Source organism: Gekko japonicus, unplaced genomic scaffold (genome assembly GCF_001447785.1).
Source record: "Gekko japonicus isolate JY-2015 unplaced genomic scaffold, Gekko_japonicus_V1.1 scaffold3223, whole genome shotgun sequence".
Taxonomy (NCBI): domain Eukaryota; kingdom Metazoa; phylum Chordata; class Lepidosauria; order Squamata; family Gekkonidae; genus Gekko; species Gekko japonicus.
Window position 1 is genome coordinate 26759 of NW_015163185.1, and position 21349 is coordinate 48107.

General features: G+C 42.4%; 1 protein-coding gene across 1 annotated transcript in view; it reads right to left on the bottom strand.

The window, feature by feature from the left end:
* The window catches only part of FAM126A (family with sequence similarity 126 member A), a 67671-nt gene that overhangs the window by 15723 nt on the left and 30599 nt on the right, over positions 1–21349 (bottom strand). The window contains exons 6-10 of the mRNA XM_015407115.1: positions 20730–20845; positions 20410–20505; positions 6794–6910; positions 4393–4480; positions 2758–2917 (exon numbers count right to left, since the gene is read on the bottom strand). Coding sequence (XP_015262601.1) covers positions 2758–2917; positions 4393–4480; positions 6794–6910; positions 20410–20505; positions 20730–20845 — 577 coding nt within the window. The remainder of the gene's footprint in view (positions 1–2757; positions 2918–4392; positions 4481–6793; positions 6911–20409; positions 20506–20729; positions 20846–21349) is intronic.

Sequence of the window (21349 nt, forward strand, 5' to 3'; positions counted from 1 at the left end):
ATTAAATTTTCCCTCATGACCCAAGGAAGTGCTAGCTTTCTCCCCATTAGATCACACCATCATGATATCATCTTCATGAACTGAATGGTCACTATTTACTAGCTACTTAGGAGTCTGCAGCAATACTTGCATATGTGGCCAATCAGCTCTCTTAATAACAAAAGTAACTTCTCATCTTTATTGGAAACAGATGCTTTTTACTAATACTACCAAGCCTCTTGCCTTACTGTTATCTGCTGCAGCAAGCACTCGTCCTAACCAATGACTCGTGTACTTCAGCACCTGTATCATCAAGTATGAATCCTGCAGGAAGGCAACATTAAAGAATGATTTCTGAAATGAATGCATTTATGATTTTTTTCTGGACTAGTAATACCTTTACAACTACATTAAAAAAAGAAATCTGTATTGATAAGGAGGAAGCAACAGTAACCTGTGTCTTTGGATTCTGCAAGCCACAAACAGCACCCACCAAAGAAAGGCCATCGACAATTCACAACAAAACTATATATTAAATTCATTGAAATATGAAGAAGGGTTAGTGGTCACAACTCAATAGAATGTATAGACATTGATCCAATGGCTCATGACAATTAAACATAGTTGAAAAAAAAGAACATATTCAAAACCAACAGTAGGCTCCTCTGCAATTCCGTACATAGATAGTGTCCATAGACCTCCAAACAGAAAGTTACTGCAGCAGAAGACTCCCACTGTGGAAAGATTAACAGTCGGATGCCTCTCCCAGGTATAAATAAATCAAGTGTTTCAATTATCTTCAACAGCGGCTGGTAAAACGGAACCCGATTTCCAAAATAACATAGGCACAGCTCAAAAGCTTCAATGGAATCCTAGGAGATCATTGAAATGCTTGATCTATACCTGGGAGAGGCGTCTGGCTGTTATTCTTTCCACAGTGGGAGCCTACTGTTGGTTTTGAACATGTTCTTTTTTCAAGCTATGTTTAACTGTCACAAGCAATCTGTTGGATCAATGTTTAGTTGTGACCACTAACCCTTCTTTGTATTTCAACGAATGTAATATATAGTTTTGAACATAGTTGTGAATTATAGATGGTCTTTCCTTGGTGGGTGTTGTTCGTGGCTATACTTTTACACCAAGGGTTTCCTACAGTCTTTGGCAATCACTGAATTTGGACAACACTACAAGGCTTCCGTGATCATCTTTCTCAAGACAGTAAGGCAGAAGCAGCAACTGGCCAAAAAAACAGCGAGATGGCACACATTTGGGACTGATGCCTTTGTATGGTCAAATTCATTACAACAGACCCCTTTATTTACAGCCACTAGCTTGTAGGGATTAGCCTTTAATCTACAGAACTGCAAGCTAAAATACCTTACAGAGTTACCAGATAAGAGGCAGAAATCATTAACTAATAACACTACTAGTATATATCCCCACTGTTTAGCCACAGTCAGAAATAACAGTTCCACTGAATAAATCAATATATTGTATAAAGAAGAGATATAAGTGACATGTTCAAAGAAAAGTCAAGGCTTTCCTGGAACTTCACTGCACTATTTTCAATATTAACATAATTTATAAACAACGCATCTGTGATCTTTCATGTAATGAACCTCAAGGAGGGAAAGACCTGTGCTGGATTTATAACAGGGTGCAAAACCACTTAAGACAATAAAATGTCATAAATTAGATTACTTGTCAATCACTTCATGGGAGCTCTTGCATAAGAACATAACAGCCCTACATTTATCAAGAAACTTTACTTTTTTCAAACTGACCCTCTGCAGAATACCTACAAGAAAGTTCTATTAAGGTCTACAATAAAAGCAAAAGTTATTATACTTTTATAATATTCTTTATTTTCATGAAGATGTTGAAGGTTCTAGGCAAAATGCTACCCTCATAAAATTTTGTGTAGACAGTTTGAAGACTAATACATGTTGTTGTGACAAAACTTTCCTTAGCTACAAGTGACCTTAATCCCTATCTGCAATATTGAGATAGGCTAGTGTTATCTTCTTACAGAAGTTTATAGAAGTATATACAGGAGTACAAGGAAGTGTGTCCATGAGAATTTATGCCAGAATGAAGTTTTCACTAAACATTTATGGCACATTTATGGCAAGTACAGTTAACTCGTGACCATGCTTATTGCTTACGTGGCTATGCACACCCTTTATATTTCTGAGTCCAATATACATCCTACGAATAACACCATTAAGGTGTCCCAAGATTTTCGTGTTTTCTTGTAATAAACTAACATGGCCACCCTTTGGGGGGGGGGACAAACAAAACCCACAGAAGCCCAGTGACACCTAAAAGTGTAACATTTATTGCACCATAAGCTTTTGTGAGCCAGAATTCATTTCCTCAGATGCAATGGAAAGAAAATCAACATTTTTAGTCTTTAAGGAGTCACTGTGTTTTTACTTTGCTATAATAGACTACAATAAACTAATATGGCTACTCTAATGGAATCACTTATCAGAACCAATTTATATTGCTATTTTGGAAATCCATGCTAATATTTTGCTACTTAACTTGAACAGAAAATTCTGTTATGCACAGAGACCACGAAGAAGATTAGGTGGTTACTCACATGCAAGAGTATGGACTATGAGCATTAAAGAAAACTGAACATTTTAGCAGTCACAGTTCAATAGATAACTTAGTGACATTCTGGTTGTACCACAGAATGTGGTAAGTACTCAGTGGGCTTAAAAATGTCAGCCTTTAGAATTAAATTGTAATTTAAACCAGTGCATCACTTACCATGCCTTTTCCATCTATGTCCTCGAATTGACATACTAGTCACTGCATTTCTTGATATTCTAGATGCGGTAGGTGTAATTTCAACCTGAATGCATTTTGTTCCTTCTTTATTAGATTTTATGGCACCTTGAGGCAATGAAGCTTTTATTGCATTAGCAACCTAAAGGGGTAGGGGGAGAGAATGTGGACAGAATTTCAAACAAAATGGTGTTCCTTAGAAATTTATATACGGAATAGTGCTATAGAATTCATTCATAAATAAATCTGGAGCAGGGTAGGCAGCATATTGCAGATGACACCAAATTATTCAGGATGGTAAAACCGGGGGGGGGGGGGGGAGAGAGAGATAGAGGATCTCTCCACATTGGGCAAGTGGGTAACGATGTAGCAAACAAAGTTCAAAAAGTATAAAATAATATATGCTGAGAGCAAAAAACTCCCCTTACTTTGCATATACGCTGATGGGGTCTGAACTGCCAGTGACCAGGAACTATCTTGGGATCACAGTGGATAGTTCAATGAAAATGACAGTTCACTGTAGAGCAGTAGGCTGACTGCATTTGGAACACTGTACAATTCTGGTCACCCCATATTAAAAAAGGATAAATTATATAGCTAGAAAAGGTACAGAAAATGGCAACCAAAGTATCAAGCATTTGGAGCACCTTCCCAACAAGGAAACATGAAAAAGAGGGGGGGATGAGGGCCAGAGAATTTTACAGGACGGTGCTTAATGTGGAGAAGGTGGACAGTAAAATACACAATACTAGAATTGATTAAAATGATGGGTAATAGATTTAGGACAAAAAATACTTCATAAATGCTTATGAAATTTACTGCCTCAAGATACTGTGATGATCACTTAGCTATAATTCCTTTATTTCCTGAATTTGTCTAACCTCTTTTTAAAGCTAATCTAGTTGTCATTAATGGACCTAAATGGCCCTCCTCTGAATATCAGTTGCTAGAAGGGAAGAGATGGGGGAGGCTCTGGCTTTCCTGCTCTGCTTGTAGGCCTTCTGTGAGCACCTGTTTGGCCACTGTAAGAAACAGGATACTAGACAAGATGGACCCTTGGTCTGATCCAGTAGGGATTTTCTATATGGGTAACAATTTAACATCTTTTCACAATTACGGCTTTAACTTTGGAGCAACCCACTTATCTGACAGAATTTTCCCTCCTTCAGCTGTGATGTACACACAAATATTAGTTTCTGATATTATTTCTGCATGCTCCCAAAACTCTCCCATGTCAAAACAACAGCTTTTGATACTTGGGACAGACTAGTTATTCAGAGACTTGGAGGCAATGCTGTAGCATTATCATTTACCAGAGTATGTACTGTTCCTGGTCTTTAGTCAAACTTTTGGTGATTTACACTGCACTTACAGCTGTACCCCAGAAAAACAAAAATAACTCGTAGAAACACACTCTGCTGTAACCAATGTGCAACATAGACTTTCACAGTGACTGCTGGATTCTCAAGAGTAGCAAGGGAAACCTTTTTATCATCATTCCTTCTGCCACACATCAGAGTCTGCCTGATAATTATATGCTTGAAATGCACACATTATGCCTTTGTTTTATTTACTATTTTTCTCAGTTGTTAGAAGAATCTGACCCCAAGCACCTACCAATAGCGGTTCTGGATATAGCTCCAGTTGTGCTCTGTATAAAATGTCATCCATTGCTTTTCGAGCCAGGTCCCATTCTCCATTATAACTTGAAGGTAAAATACATACATCAAAACTGATTATTAACTGCAAGGAATCATGATTATTGATTAATCATCTCAGGGAAACAATTTATTCATCAGTAGGTCAAATCTGGTGAAATCAGTTAACATAAATGCATGAAATAATGGATGTAATCAATTTTAAAATCTATAAGTTTCTCATTTGTTATTTAAGAAGAGTAAGAAAGGCTGAGCTATCAAGATTAACAATAGGCACAGTTATCAATAAGAACAGCCGAGTAACAAAAATGTAGAATTGCTCCTCTTTTATGTTTTGGAACATGAAAAGAATCATTTCTTCAAGCTAAGGACAATTAGTTTTTGTCTTGCCCAGTGGTACGTAATCAGTCCTTCAAGCTGTGATTCAGCATAGGCAGCTATTCCGTATATATATCCCCAATGTGTAGTTATGCAAAACAGATGGATAATTACAGCAAAATAAAGCAGCAGCATAGTTGTTATGGGTATAAGCTGGTTCAAATCTCAGCCATGAACTCTGGGCAGCTTTAAGTTACTGTATTTCAAGTCAGCCTTTCAAGTCAGCCTGCGAAATTTTCCTCCAAAGATTTATCACGGCATACAAAATTCACCACACTCAAGTGTGTATTCCCTTACCCTCCACCGAACCTTACAAGAAACACCAATGATATTCCATCACTAAGAAGAAACAAGACAGTTTGTTTCTGCAGAAACTTACAGCAGACATTTGTCCCCATTCATAAACAGATGACAGGAACCCTGATTTACTGTCCCTTCCCCTCCTGGAAGAACCAGGAATCTTCCAATTCCAAGCTCCTGTCCCCATAGCTGCAGAGCCCTGGCACAGGGGTTTGGATCCAGACTGACATTTTCTGCAGGTGCAAGGACTCTACCCATGTAGCAGTTTTTCCACCTGCCCCCTCCTGCAGCAGGTTAAAATGATCCCCCCTAGTCCTATTTGTGGGGAAAAGAGAACCCCCAGGAACAGGATTTCAGGGGACATTTCAGGTTGCCCAGGAGGAGATTCCATGGCAGAAGTCCTTGAATCCACAGTCTGGATCCAAGCCATGAACTCTTATCTCTCTCAACAGGCAAAATAAAATTTGCCTAGAAGATACAACAGGTACGAGTAGGATACTCTTGCCCTGTTCACACAATGTAGTCATGGAAGGTCAAGTGCAAACACTGATCCTGCCCCTTTCTCACAAACCTATTGTCATTTACTGCTCATAGACACCATGGATATACAAGCTGTATTTATACAGCATCTATTCCTTTGATAGGCATGAGCACTCCTAATCACAGGGATGGAGCCAATGTTTATACAGTTTATAGGCACTATAAGCAATATGTAGCCATAAGGATTTCTTCGGCAGGGAGGGCGGAGTATAAATCTAATTAAATAAATAAATAAATTCTTTGTTATAATACACATCAATAATAATATTTTTCAGGTTTCAATGTAACTAGCAACTATGTGTTATCATTTGGCTTTTAAAGTTTACCATCTTTCTCTGTAAAACAACCCCATAGAGCTATTTGCCCCTTGAGGAGAGAAACCAAGGCCCCACATCAAACCTGTATGACTGTAGTCATGTGGGCTCATTTCAGGAAGGGAAAACAGCAAGTGCAGGGAAAAGGACTAAAAATAACAGAAAAGAGACAGGGCAATTTTCACAATCCAAACTAGGGTCTCATGAATGAGATGTTTAAAAGGAAAAAAAAAGCATGTTGCGAGCTTCATACACACAGCCTCCTGACTCTAATCTCATTAAGCCCTAAGAACAGGGGTCTTGTTGTAGAAAAAGAGCTGCCGGAGCTCATTAGCATAACTCATTAGCATAACTTATTTGCATATGCCACGCCCCCTGACATCACCGGAAGTGACAGAAGGCCACACCCCCTGACATCACCGGAAGTGTGTCAGAAGGCCCGGCTACTTACCCTCCTGCTTCATCCTCATTCCCAAACGGAATGAGGATCGAAGCAGAGGGCGGGGTAAAGAAGGGGGCGGGGCTTCACCACGTGACCGCCCCGCCCCCTAGAGGTTCTCTTCCGGAGCTCCGTACCTGAGAGCTCCCCCCCGACTAGAGCCCTGCCTAAGAACATGTCATTTAGAGAGAGCAACATTATTGCCAGCAACTGAGATCAATTATCCTTTGCAGTAGCATATATGTACAGCTTGGGTTCCTAGACAGGGCTGAAAAACATTACAGCTGATGCACACATTTGTAAATGGTACATCTGTATAACATGCCATCCATCCCAGAAACGGACCATTACATTTGTATGTACACCATATATACATTTCCTGAACTTACAAAGCATAATAAATTCCAGTTAGCATTTGCACCATGAATTCAGAAGAAATTGGAATCCTGTTATTCATGCCTTTGTATTTCCTCACTTGCTGCCGAGGATACCCACAAACACAGATCCTGAAAAAACAAAATCAGCATCAGTATTGTTAATTTTATATGGCATAATAATAAGCATAATGTACATTTAAAAGCATAAAGATCAGAAATCTACAAGATGCTCTATTTTAAGCTAAAGAATCGAACTGACAGTGTACCTAATCAGTAGGTCCATCTATTTATTTATTAAATTGGATTTCTAGACCACCCTCCCCTGTAGGACAAGGCTCAGGGCTGTGTACAACAGCAGAATCATATTCATAAATTAAATTCATAGTTAAAATAATAAGAAATACAACAGCAATTAGCTTAATTTGATGGCACTAGCAAAATTCAGATTGCACCACCATCTTGCCGGGGGGGGGGGTAAGAAACAGGAGCACCAGACAGATGGGAACCATCACTGTCCTCAACCAAATGCCTGGCAAACTGCATTAAGTCCTGCAGGGCATGGATGCTGTTCAGCAGAGAGTTACACCAGGTTGAAGCCAGGGCTGAAAATGCCCTGGCTCTGGTCGAGGATAACTGGATATCTCTTGGGCTGGGGATCACCAGTAAGTTCTTGCTTGCAGAGCGCAGTGCTCTTTGAGGGGTTTACCAGGAGATACGTGGGTCCCAGACTGTTTAGGGCCTTAAAGATTAGTACCAGAACCTTGAACTTGATTCAGTACTCCAGCTGGAGCCAGTGCAGCTCATGCAGCACAGGTTGGGTATCTACTGTTCACAGGGTTCTGTTAAGGACCTGCACCACTGCATTCTGGACCAGCTGGAGTTTATGGGTCAGTCTCAAAGGTAGCCCTACATCTGGTTTAAATATATGAGTACTAAAGATCTTGTATACAGGTCTATGAATGTGTGTCTATACTATATTGATAATAGTGACCACTGAGGAAGGCCCTTAGGGGCCAAAACGCGTTTGGTCTTCAGTAGGAAAGTGTTTACCCATCATATGTATTAGTATTTGATAAGTTTTTATAAGTCTGATACTTAGATAAAGATTTTTATCAGTATATGTTTTAACATATGTAGACCCTAATAAATATTTGTACTTTTATAATATACATTGTTAGCTTAGCCTTTTGGTTCGCAGTCTTACCTTGGGTTGAGTTCCACCCCCCTTTTTCCCCAGTTTTTTTCCTACCTAAAGACTAAGTCATCTTCATTGGAGTTTCACGTACAACACACTGTAGTACTTTAGTCAGGACATTAAGAAGCCACAAGCTACAAGTCTCATTTATTCCTTTTAGGAGTAAATGTGATACCATCAAAAACAACAGGGTTGCACTTGCTTGTACACCAATGTTCTTATGAATGTTTAACTACACATGGGAGTTGTGTGTGCTCAAGCAGCTGCAGGGTCCTCTAGAATGTGAGAGATCTTCCCTCTCCCCTAACCTAATTGTTTTACCGGTGAGCCTTTTATACTGAACGGAGGGGAAACAATCCTTCTTCCTTCACTGAGCTTCCTTCATATAAGCCCATACACCCAACAAGAACTTCTACAGGCAGAAAATAGTGTGACTACATAAAGTTATTCAAATACCACTACTTGCAGGTAAGTGCAACCCGATTTTCACTGCCATGCATTCCTACAATAGAAAATAAGTGTGTTGAATTACTAGGAGACACAAGCTGATATGAACTGAGAGGGAAAATAGACTGAAACACCATTGTCCCCCATAACTGCCTCCTTCTATTCATTAATGTCTACATGATGGTATTTGAATAAAAGCCATGCACTGTGTAGCCACTTTACAGATGCTTTCCAATGTAATTCCCCTTTAAAGAGCTACAGAGGTGGCTTTATTTCTAGCAGTGTGCACTTGCAACAGGCTCTGCAGTGGAGCTATGGGTCCTGCTTTTATGGCTAAGGGCCAACCTACAAGTAACTTATAACACAGTTCAGGTTGACTTGAATGTGTACTTTCTGCAGACTGTTCTGATGTCAAGGAACTAATGGTGCAAGTGTGCCAGAACCCAATTCAGCTCAGGAGTGCAACACAGGGGGAGAGGCTTCAGCCTTCCCTCCTGTACCATTTTCCCCAAGCTGAAATGGACATTGGGGGCCATATTTGTCCTGTTGTGGGACTCCACATGCACTCACTGACATGTCACAGGTAACATGTAGCTTGGCCCTAGGACAACCCACTTTGAAATGGGTTGTGTAGAAGTTCTTTCCCCACTATTCTACCCTTCGTTTAACACTCACACACACACAAAGCTGAGGCCTCATCTAAAATCTTCTGTTTACCGTAAATATGCCCCGGTCACACATAGCATTAGCCACGCTAGAGAGACGGAAGATAGGTGGATTTTCCGGGCGTGATCTCACCGCCACATCTGGGAAGCGTAGAGCGCCCGTGCCTCAACCGAGGCTTCCCGCCGAAGATGCGCAGCAAAAAAACTAGTATCTCGGAGGTACTAGTTTCCGGAACCTCCGGGGCAAGGGCGGGCGTCTGATCGCGTTTCCGGTGGCATCCGGCGCCCGCCCATGCCCCATTGCAAAAAGGTTTTTTCCCCCCGAAGTCTCCAGGGATGCGCACAAGCACCCAACGGGGCATGCGCATACTTCAGGTTAAAAAAAACAAAACACAACCCCGTTTGCCGTGCCGCGCCGCTTCTTTGGCACGTCGTGTGATCAGCACCTCCCCCCTAACCAAGGGACCTCGACGGGACCACGAGGGGACGCCTGATCACGCAGTCGCGCATTATTTCGCTGCGGGGCAAACAGCCACGCCTTCCCCCCGCGATATCCGGCCCATGTGACCAGGGCCATAAAACGTTTTCCTAACATCCAAAGGAAGTTAATGTTCTCCACATCCAGAAGTTCTGGAAAGGAAACTAGTAAGGTGGTATCTTGAGTGACAAGAAAATGAGAACCAATCTTAAGAAAAAAATGAGAAATGTGGAAAAAACTATTTAAACCTAAATAAAAATATTAAGAAATTGTCATCTCAATGCATACTGTTTACTAACTCTATGTGCAATAATAGCAATCACACACAAAAAAATTCACTATAAGCACATTTAAAGGACATTTTCTCAAGTGGCTAAAAAGGTTATACAAGGTATTATCTGGATTATAACTAAAATCTTCAATGAGGAACAGTGGGCTTGCACAGAGAAATTAAACAAATTCTCCAAAAATATTTAGAATGGGTGAAGAAAACAGAGTTGCACTTGCCTGTAACTGTTGTTCATCAGTGTCTTCTGTGCAGACACACATTGGGACTGTGCCTGTGCAGGCCAACCACGGACATTTTCTTTCTAGCTTAAAAACTTCAAAGGGGGAGCAACCTGACCCTTTCAGGGTTAGCGCATGTGTGAGATTCCCCTCCCAACACATTACGTACTCTGAAGGTGGGCACCCCTTCCCTCAGTTCCCACTAAGCTGCTGCAAGCCCCTTCCATGGTACCACAGGTGCTGTGAGACTCACAGCAGGGCAGGAGGGAGGAAACATGTGTCTGCACAAAAGACATTGATGAACAACAGTTACAGATAAGTGCAACTCTGTTTTCATCATCTGTCTTCTCATGCAGCCCTACACTGGGACCATTAGCGAGCTACTCACCAGAGGAGGTAGGGTGAGTCTCTCACTGGAACAGCGCCTGTAGAATAGCTTTTCGCACATCTGCCTCCTTTCTGCCTGAAGATCTAGAGCATAATACTTCATGAATGTCTCCTCTGTCAACCAGGTTGCAGCCCTGCAGATGTCCAGAAGGGGAACTCGTTGTTGAAATGTGGCAGGTGATCCCTGCACTTGGGTGGAATGTGCTTTCATATCAAAAGGGCATGGCTCCCCGGATGCCCTGTAGCAGGGAAGGCTGCCATCACCCATCCGAACACAGACTGGACTGAGGCTTGGTTCTTTCTAAATGATAAAGGATGGCCCATCCTAACATCAATGGTATGTAGGGCTTTCTCTGCCTCTGAGCTTGGATTCGGGAAAAATACTGGTAGGACCACTTCTTATGCTCAGTGGAATTTGGAAACTACTTTAGGTAGAAAGTCCAGACTTGGGTGTAACACCACCTGCTCACTGAATACCTTAAGAAAGGGCGGATCAACTCTAAGTGCTGCCAGTGTGCTAACCCTTCTGGCTGAGGTAACAGCCACTAAAAATGCTACCTTACTTGAGAGTAATGCTAAGGAGCGGGAGGCTACAGATTCAAAAGGAGGTTTCTTCAATTTAGTTAATACTAAGGGTGACAACCACTGTAGGACAATATGGGGCATAGGGGGAAAGACATTGGACAGCCTTTTAAAAAAGCCCTGAGCCAGTAGTCCTTTGTACCTCCTCATGAAATGCAGCAATAGCCACCAAGTGGGCCTTAACTGAAGATACTGCCAAACCATCCTGTGCTAGTGAGAGCAGGTATTCCAAAAGAGATGACAGCAGGCAAGTAAAAAGGCATTCCACTCTAGTGGATGTCCAGGACTCAAACTGAGTCCCCTTCTACCATAAGAATACTGAGTTGAGGGGTTTACAGGCCTGAAGCAAGTTATCTCGTACCCCTTGGGAGAAGGAGCATCCTACGGTTAGATCCCCCATGCCATCAAATGTAGCCTTGCTACATCGTTGGGCAGTAGTGGACAGAAAATCAACAAGTCTGAGGCAGGGGAAACGGTATGCAGTCCTCGCCTGCTAGGCATAGCAGCTCCAAAAACCAGATCTGGTAGGGCCAGAAGGAAGCATTTTTTCCTATAACCCTGTGCAGGAGAGGGAAAGGAGGGAATGCACAGAATACTAGGATACAATCCATCCAATTGGCTAGTATTTTTTCCTATAACCCTGTTCAGGAGAGGGAAAGGAGGGAATGCACAGAAGAGCACTCCTGACCAGGGGATCTGGAATGTGCCCCTTAGAGAACTTGGATCGCTACCCTCCAGGGAGCTTTGTTGGACTCAGCTGTGGCAAACAAGTCCACCCAAGGATACCCCAGGTATTAAATCATCTTGATGCCTTTTCTCCATTAGTAATTGGTCTCATAGACCCTGCTCAGATTGTCTGCTTCTGTATTTAAAGACCCTGCTATATAGATGGCCCTGGACAGGGTCCCAATATCAATAGCGATCTCCCATGCTGCTACTGCCTCTAAGCAAAGCCTCCAGGAACCCATGCCTTCCTGTTTGTTGAAGTAGTACACTGCTGTGGTGTTGTCCGTTTGGATCAGCACCCTCTTGTCTTGAGAATATCTGAAAAGGAGGTAAGGGCAAGTCTCACCAAACAAATCTCCAGGACATTAACGGGGGGGGGGGGGAATTTTTTGCATCAAAGGCCACCTGCCCTGTACCAAAAGACCTTCACAATGGGCAGCCCAACCCGCTAAGTAAGCATCCATGGTCTGGGTGACCAGCCACCAAACCAGGGACCTAACCATCCTCCTAAGTATTCAAAAGCAGAGACTTAGGGGATGTCTGTTATACTTCCTAACAAACCAGATATGCAAGCTCTGCATGTGCAGCCTTGCTAAGTGAATTACCATAGTGGTCAAGGCCATTAGCCCTAATAACCTCTTAGCCCACACTGGCTGCCACTGTTTTCTAATGCAGCTAGAAACCATAGCCTTAATGCCCTTGGCTCTGTCTGCAGGCAAAAACGCCCTGATGAACTGCACTCACTGAGATAGTTCAAGGCAAGACTTTACCCAATTCACTATTAAGCCTAACTTGCTACAGGTGGAAATGATGAGGTGGACATGGTAAGTCACGACTGGGGGCCACAATAAGCCAGTCATTTAGATATGGGAATACAGAGCAACCTTGTGTGCGCAAATGCGCTACCACTACAGTTACGCACTTGGTAAAAACTCTGAGTGCCATAGTCAGACCGAATGGGAGGGAAGTGTACTGGAACACCTCAGAACCCTAAACTGTAAAAACATCCTGTGAGATTGGTGGATTGAAATATGAAAATAGGCATCTTTTAAATCAAGAACCAAGAACCACACACCCAAAGCAAGGAGATTGATCACAGAAGAAAGTGAGACCATTCTGAACTTTGAAATTTTAAAGAACTTGTTAATTTTCTGAGATCCAAAATAGGCCTGTGCCCACCATCCTTTTTATTAACTAGAAAAAACCTTGAATGGAAACCCCGGGAGTGAAGCCCACCTCTGACCAGTTCCACTAGGCCCTTCCTAAGGAGTTCCCCTAATTGTACTCTAAATTCTGGGTAGGGGTTATCCACTGTGGCCGAAGCCGGGTGGGAAAGGGAGTTGGGATAACAATTCTAACCTGTAACTCTCCGGTATTATAGACAAAACCCAAGTGTTTGAACTAATCTGTCGCCAGGCCTCTACAAACTGTGCCAGCCTATCCTTTTAATTGGAAACAGCAACTATAGGGGCGGTTACTCAGAACATTGCTGTTTGTTGGCCCTGATCCCTCTGAGGATTCTGTTGAGGAGGCCTCGGCCTCTGGGTATGCCTCCTTTTTGAAAACGGGTGACTGGAACAGATGTTGAGGATACATTAACAAAGGCTGGTAGTGCTGCCTCTGGCCCCTGTAGAATGGGGTAGCAAAGCCATGCTGCCTCTGAGAGAAGCTATGTTGCCTCTGGGTCAGAGCTGAGGGGAACACACTCAACAATCTGGCTGTCTGGTGGTTCTTCTTCTTCACAGTTGAGGGGAACTCATCAGTTGATTGTGAAGAGAGTTGATCCCTCGAAGGGGAAATCCTCAACCTTACAGCGAGTATAGCCATGAGCATCTCCGGAGAACTCCAGCAGAGGCCAGAGATCTGGCTAATACATCCACAGCAAGCTTACCCACATTGATTTCATTTTGATAGCTTAATTACCTTGTACTGAATAAGTTTAGCCAGGGACTTGGATTCGTCAGGTAATTTATCTGCGTACTGGGAAAGACTCTCCCAGAGGAAAAGTTGGTAGCCTCCCATAATTACCTGATAATTTGCAACTCAGAAATTAAGAAGAGATGATGCATGAAACTTCCTTTTCAATGTGTACTGACAGCACATTTCTCTGTCTGCTGGGGGTGAGTGCTGGCCAGGTCGTTGGTGCACCTCCATGTCCTCCGTGACTAAAGTGGATGGTGGTGGATGCATGGACAAAAAAATCACGAGTCCTGTCTTACTCCATAAAAATTATCAATCTTACACGTGTAGCTTGGATTGAAGCTGGTTTCTGTCATACTGGAACTGTGAGGTCAGAAAGGCCCTCTAAGATTGGAAAAGCCACTATTCCTGGAATGTTGGAATAGAGTCTACTCAGAATCCTGTCTTTTGGACGGTTGTCTGAAGTGGAGAAATCAATATCAACTGCTTTCGCCATTCTCAGCATCTGCTCTCCATAGAGACGTGGGTTTTTGCTACAAGATACTGGAGTTGGATCGCCTATGGTATCATTGGGTGACAGATCTGAAGCACTCTCAAGAGCTATAACAAGATGCTACAGAGACCTTTTCCTCCACTTCATTGTACAGAGATCAAAAAGGAACCAACATGGAGCAGGCCTCCATGTAACTCCCTGCATTCCCGTCATGCTTATCCAGAATCTGAGGGTGATGTCTAGCCCATCTATTCAAGTAGGATGGTGACATATAGTAAGAGAGCTGGGAAGGGCCTGTTGGTTGCCAACATAAGGAAGGTCCAGATTCTGATGGAACCAGTTGTCCTGCAGGGATGCTAGGTTGATCATCATCTGTGTCCAAAAAATAACCATCGAAGGAGCCTAGATGAGGTGACAGGGTTTCAGTAGCTGGAGCCAGGAGAAGCTGACCCAAATGCAGAATCGCTCTGGGCGGAGCTGAGGAGGACAAAGCCTTCTACCACAATGTGGCTTTCAGCCTAGAGGCCCTACCCGACTGAGCCTTTGGGGTAAACCACTGGCAAATTGGGCAAGTTCCAACATTGTGGGCCTCTTCTAAGCACAACTTCATGTCCTTGGACGCCATGATGAGAGACCAGGCAGGGATAGGCCGTCTTACAGTTGGGACTACCTCCCACCAGATAGACTCCCAAAGGCATGAAAAACAATTATTTGAAAAAGAAACTGGAGTCTGTTTTGTTTATACTGATGACAAGTATCAATAGAGTGCATTAGAAAGCTTCCTATCCTCACGGCAGTGAAAATGGAACTAAGGGAAGGGGACGCCCGCTTTTGGAGCACCTGACACATTGGGTGAGGAATCCCACTCATGCGCCAGCTCTGAAAGGAATGGGGCACCCCCTCTTTGGAGTTTTTAAGCTAGAAAGAAAATGTCAGTGGTCAGTCTGTGCAGGTGCAGTCCCAACGAGAAGACAGATGATGAAATATAGATCTTCCCTGAATAGGTACAAGAAATGCTACAAGCATTATCAGTCATTGGCTAAGATCCTGTGATGCACAAGCAGAAAAATAAATGGACTTAGTGCAGTTTCCATTTTGCAACACCTAGTATTTCTCCCCTCCCCCATATATTAGTGTCCAGAAATTGGTTGCAAACATCTTGCACAAGTGGAAATGCAAGTATGAATACAATAAGTCTGAATTAGTGCAAGAGGCTACCACAGTCTCTTTCATTCCACTTGTGCAAGAACTCTAGCACAAGTGAAAATGAGCCAGATCCAACCCACTGACTATGACCTTTCCTCATTGATGTTAGTACTGTGAACCATTCAGGTTTTGACTATGCTAAAGCCACTAGGATACAACAAAATCTGTCCTGTCTTTGCCTGAGCAGAAATCAAACATTCAGTGGAACCAATGGAAATGCACAGAAAAGAGTATCTTTCCATGTAATGTAATGTAAAAGCATCATCCTCTGCTACAATGATTTTCACAGTGGTTCTGGATCCAAAATGACCCACAGTTGCAGCATGGAGACAAGTGATATTTTTAAATCTTTAGCATTTTTCAAGGAGGAAAAGTAGTGAGACGGGGGGGGGGGTTGCAGGAATTGGAAAAAGACATAGCAAAAGCAAGTGAAAAATAATAGGTTAGAGTTAATATGAGTCCTGATCTGAAAAATACTGAAAATTACTGTCCTAATTCTTTCAGCTCTTTAACCACTCTTGTGCAAAACCAGATACATTTGAGTTCAAGATAAAAGATCCACTATAAAGAGTGCCCGAAATAGTTTTAAGAACTCTTAAAATCCACCCATAACACCAAAGCTGATCTGCTTAGGCTAACTACCATATGAATCAGCATGGGCTTAGCCCAGTGTTGTAGCCATCACTCCCTTATAATTACTACTCTCATCATGGGATAAAAGAACTTGTCCCTCCCTGTTCACTGAAGTTAACATGTGGTTGTCATTTGGTCTCAACTACTTCCCATATAAAACTAGAACAAAGGAAGATCTAGCCCTTCTGATTGCTCACAGATCTAGGGAATTAAAATGACACTTTCTTCCAAAAAGTACTGTTTGTGGTTTTGCTAAAAGATACCTATAAGGTCCCAGTCATCTAGGGAAGCATCTGCTGTACGACAAGGAAGGCCTGCAAGGATATCTGTCCATCCTTCCAAAGTAATAACTTTTATACAAATTCATGGGATGATTAATTGCGTTTAAAAGACTATTCTTTTAGATAACAGCATGTACAAGTAAACCACACCCAACTCTTTCTGAGCCGTCCAGATGGTGTCAAAGGTTCTCAATGTTATGACTCCCAACAGTTTTGAGTTCTGGGGGGAAGCACATACTGATTACAAGGGAACGAGGCTGCTAACCCACCAATCTTGTTCATCCTTTTGATTTATTTATTTTATTTATTTATAGTATTTTTATCACGCCCTCCCAGTGAGCAGGCTCAGGGCGGCTTATATTACCAAGTGCATATAAAACAATTAAAACCAATTAAAACAGTCAAACCAATTTACAATTAAAGTGCTCACAGAGTCATTAAGTCAAGATGGCGTAGTACAGTATGGCATCCAAGTGCCCAACTCAGCAGTCTCCCAACATATCAAGCTAATATAGCTCACTTTCAGCTCCAACCACCCCAGCACCACCGGTGTTAATAGTGGACGTTGATGGTAATAGTGACAGCTCCTAGCTGAAAGCCTGGTGGAAGAGCTCTGTGTTGCAGAAGATCCCGCAGGGCCCTGATCTCCTCTGGGAGCTCATTCCACCAGTAAGGAGCCGCCACAGAAAAGGCTCTGGCCCTGGTGGCAGCGAGCCTGGCATCCTTGGGGCCTGAGATGACTAATCGATGTTGTGACCCCAAGCATAGTGCTCTCTGGGGTATGTATGGGGAAAGGCGGTCCCTCAAGTATGTTGGACCCTAGCCATATAGGGCTTTAAAGGTAAGTACCAGCACCTTGAAGTGGATCCGGTACGCTATCGGCAGCCAGTGCAGTGCCTTCAGCACAGGCTGGATGTGCTCCCATCTAGGGAAACCCATCAGCAACCTGGCCGCGGCATTCTGCACTAGCTGCAGCCTCCGGATTTGGGACAAGGGCAGCCCCATGTAGAGAGCATTGCAGTAGCCTAGTCTTGAGATAACCGTTACGTGGATCACTCTAGCCAGGTTGTCGCAATCAAGGTAGGGGGCCAACTGCCGAACCAGCCAAAGATGGTAGAAGGCCGACTTACCAGTGGTTGCAACCTGGGTCTCCATCGTCAAGGAGGGATCCAGGAGCACTCCCAAACTCCTAACCCCCAACGCAGGCACCAATGGTGCCCCATCGAAGACCAGGAGCGGGAGCCCCAACCCCGAACCACCCTGACTCAGGCACAGGACCTCTGTCTTCGCCAGATTCAGCTTCAGCTGACTCAGCCTGAGCCAACCAGCCACGGCGCGCAACACCCGGTCTAGATCTTCTGGTCCGGAGCCTGACCGGCCACCCAACATCAGATAGAGCTGAGTGTCATCAGTGTACCCCAGCCCATACCTCCGGACTATCTGGGCAAGGGAACGCATATAGGTTAAAGAGCATCGGGGACAGCACCACCCCCTGAGGCACTCCACACTCAAGCAGATGCCTCTGGGACTGCTGTTCCCCTAGCACCACCCTTTGTCCCCGACCTCGGAGAAAGGAAGCAAGCCATTGCAAGGCAAGCCCCTGTATCCCCACGCTGGCAAGGTGGCCTGATGTAACAAACACATTCTGATACTGAGAGAAACCACCCACCAAGTACCCTTCCTCCAACATGAATGTACAGAAAACAGTACCTTTCATGTAATGTAAAAACATCTGATGCAGTTATTTTCACAGTAATTCTGTAGCATGAGATTCCCTCCACATCCAAACAGAGAATCTGAACTATACTTTCAAGGGGCTGTGCCTCTACAAATATTCAGCAACAGAGTTCTCTTGGATTTATCATATTAAAAACTAATTAGCAACCTTTAATTCTCGTAATACAAAAGAATATGGGGTTTGAGTTCAGTCTTTGAATATACCCAGCCAACCAAACAGAAACAACTACGGAAACTTTTAATCTTTTACTGAGATAAGAAATTAATTTCTTTAGTGAACTAGACAGAATGAAATACATGCATGAAAAAGTTAACCCTACAATTACTGTGAAAATAAATGCTAAAATGATCAAAGTACCTAGCATTGCTTTTAACAAATAATAGTTTTAAAAAGCAAATCAGTTTTCAGCTGTTTGACTCTCCACTTTTTGGGATAATCAAATAAACCCAAACTACCACCAAACCATCTCACCTTCTGCGACGTCCATCCAGAGGAATCTGATTTGTACATATTTATAGAAAAATATCACTTTGTATCTCTAACCCTTGTCTATCATAATCATGTAATACTATTTTAAAAAACGATTGGTTCATAGTAAGAGATAAGCAATATGAATGCTGATTAGCTAGCACAGTCACTATCTAGATAACTGATTGGTTCTTAACATATGAGCTAATCTGCAGGTACATATGAGGTACATATGGTAAAGCAAGATACAAGGTCAATCTCAACCTTAGCCTACTTTTTTCTGTAACTAGTTCAGCTAACTGTCTAAGATGAAAACACCTGAAGCAGACAAAAGTCATGAAATGGTTAAAAGTGCTTGAACTCTTTTGCAAACTCAGCAAGAAAGCTTCTTGATATCATAGCTACCACTACAGTTCTGGATCCAAAACAGATCACAGTTCCATCAGAAGACAAGCATTCATATAGGAAATCTAATTTTTTTGGTACTTTTATGTATTTTTCATGTGTGTGTGTGTGTGTGTGTGTGTGTGTGTGCGCGCGCGCGCACGCCTGGGAGTCATGGTTACTTCTTGTGCCCGCCCCCCCTACTGGAGGCCTGGAGGATATCCAGAGAGGTGGCTGAATAAAGCCTGCCCCCGCCTCTGGTATTTTAAGGAGATCTCCCATCCAAGTACTTGCCAGAGTCAACCCTGCTTAGCTTTTGAGATCTGACAAGATCGGGCTTGCCTGGGCTATCCAGGTCAGGGCTGATTAACTTAAATGGAAAATCTTTTATCTTGGTCTCTAACGGAAGCACTGCTGAATACAGCCAAGCTTACCTCTGGAGGAAGGCAGACTGCATTACTAGCCTGGCAACTAGCCACTTCCCTCAGAACCATGAGCTTTAGATTTCTGCTTCTTATGCTTTGGAGCAGGCTTGTATGTTGTAACTGAAGCCAATGGCGGAGGGACTCAGCTGGATGAGAAGTCATGAGGCAGACACAAGCTCACCTGTCACAATGTGCCTTCCTGTTGAGGTTCTATAACTTGGGAATTAAACATCAGTAGATCATGCACCTGTCTATATTACATTCTCCTAAGCAAAAACCACAAAGTGAATGGTCATCAGACTTAAGAATTTTTTCTTAAATCCTTTCGGAACAATCCACAAAGAAAGATGTACAAGAAAATGTTCTTCTGTCCAACATACCTCAAATTTGAGAATGCTTCAAGAATTCTTCTACCAGCTCTCCCATCTAAAGGATAACTATATTTGAAAATGTGAGAGGGTCCTCCTTGCATACTAGAGAAGAAATGTATGCAACAAAATCGGCTCATTTTTAAGGTGTGCTTCATATTTGCCCTCAAATTCAATTTTTTTAAGACATTAGGCTGGCATGTTATTGGTAGAAGCAAGTTTAGCCTAATGAGTGCTGAAAGATCAGTAAATATAGTATTTAAGAGGCAGTGCACACCAGTGTTTAAGCTGAGTTAGTGTGAGCTTTTTTTAGCCTCTGGCTCACACATTTTTGTCTTAGCTCAAGAAGGAGGGCTCCAGAGCAAACTGATCTATGCAGTAGCCAAACCGCTCACTCACAACTTTAATGCTAGTAGCTCACAAAGTAGAATTTTTGCTCACAAGACTCCACAGCTTAGAGGGAGCATTGGTGCACACATAAAGATCTCTCATTCCAAAAGGCCAAGATATCTGTGTACTCGTTCTCATTGTTATTATTTCACGTATTCTCTACTCTTCAATGTATATTCATATTCTAGATTTTCTATTCTAGATTCTACACCTACGTTTTTGAATTTGCTGCTCAATCTCATGCATAGTTACTTGCAATTTTTGATAGACCTTACTCCCATAGAATTGCTGCTTTATCTACTAATCTCAATATCTTTCAACCAAAACAAAATTACCTTGAGCAGATCTGACATAATGACTGAAGAGAAACTGCAGGCATATAGCTTAAGGCAGCATTGTATCGCAACAAAAGGAATGTCAGTACTTCAAACCTGTAAAAAAAATCTTATTTAAGTAATCAAAAGGCTTAATACTTGCAAACAAAACACACACACGCACACTATGTCTGAGAAAATCTTCCATCAGCATTTATCATATTATCAACAGATTCAACAGATCTTTAACTGAAAGTATTATAAAGGATAGCTCATCACAAGTGCCTGAAGTGTTTTACATTTTAATTCTTTAGTTTTCAAAACTGCACTGTGCTTGTTACCTGTTTTGTGCTGTCAGCATCTCTCTCTGCAAATGAGATCCACTATAAACAACCTTGGATAAGCCATGTTGAGATAAAGCACCCTCAGTCAGAGCCATTGAGCCAATACTGGAAGGCTAAAAAAGAGATGATATTTGAGTAGTCTACTGAAGACAATGAAAATAAAAAACCCTAATATTTCATTTTCTTTGTCTTTTTTAAAAAAGACAAGTTACAAATCATTCATCTATTTGTATTACTTTAGGTACATTAAAATGACAAATACATTGAAAAGTACATATGTAGACTACAGAGTTATGCAGAAGACAAAAAAGCCAATAAAATATGGTACAAAAAGTGCAATTTCACACATCTAGACCTGTTTCCCCTGAGATATGAACCTTCCCCTGGCTGAACTTTTCCACCTAAAAGTACTTGGGAAGAAGGCCATATTTCTCCCAACAGGGATTAACTTCTAGTCTTGGAGCACCTTTGAGAAAAATGGGAGGAGCAAAGGGGGCAGAACAAGGTTCAGCTCCCCCTTTCTGCTCATTTATACTGTGCTTTAGAAGCAAAGCAGATTCTAAATACAGATCTGCTATTATTATGCTTTCTTTGATCCTGGTATCTCAATCCTAAAC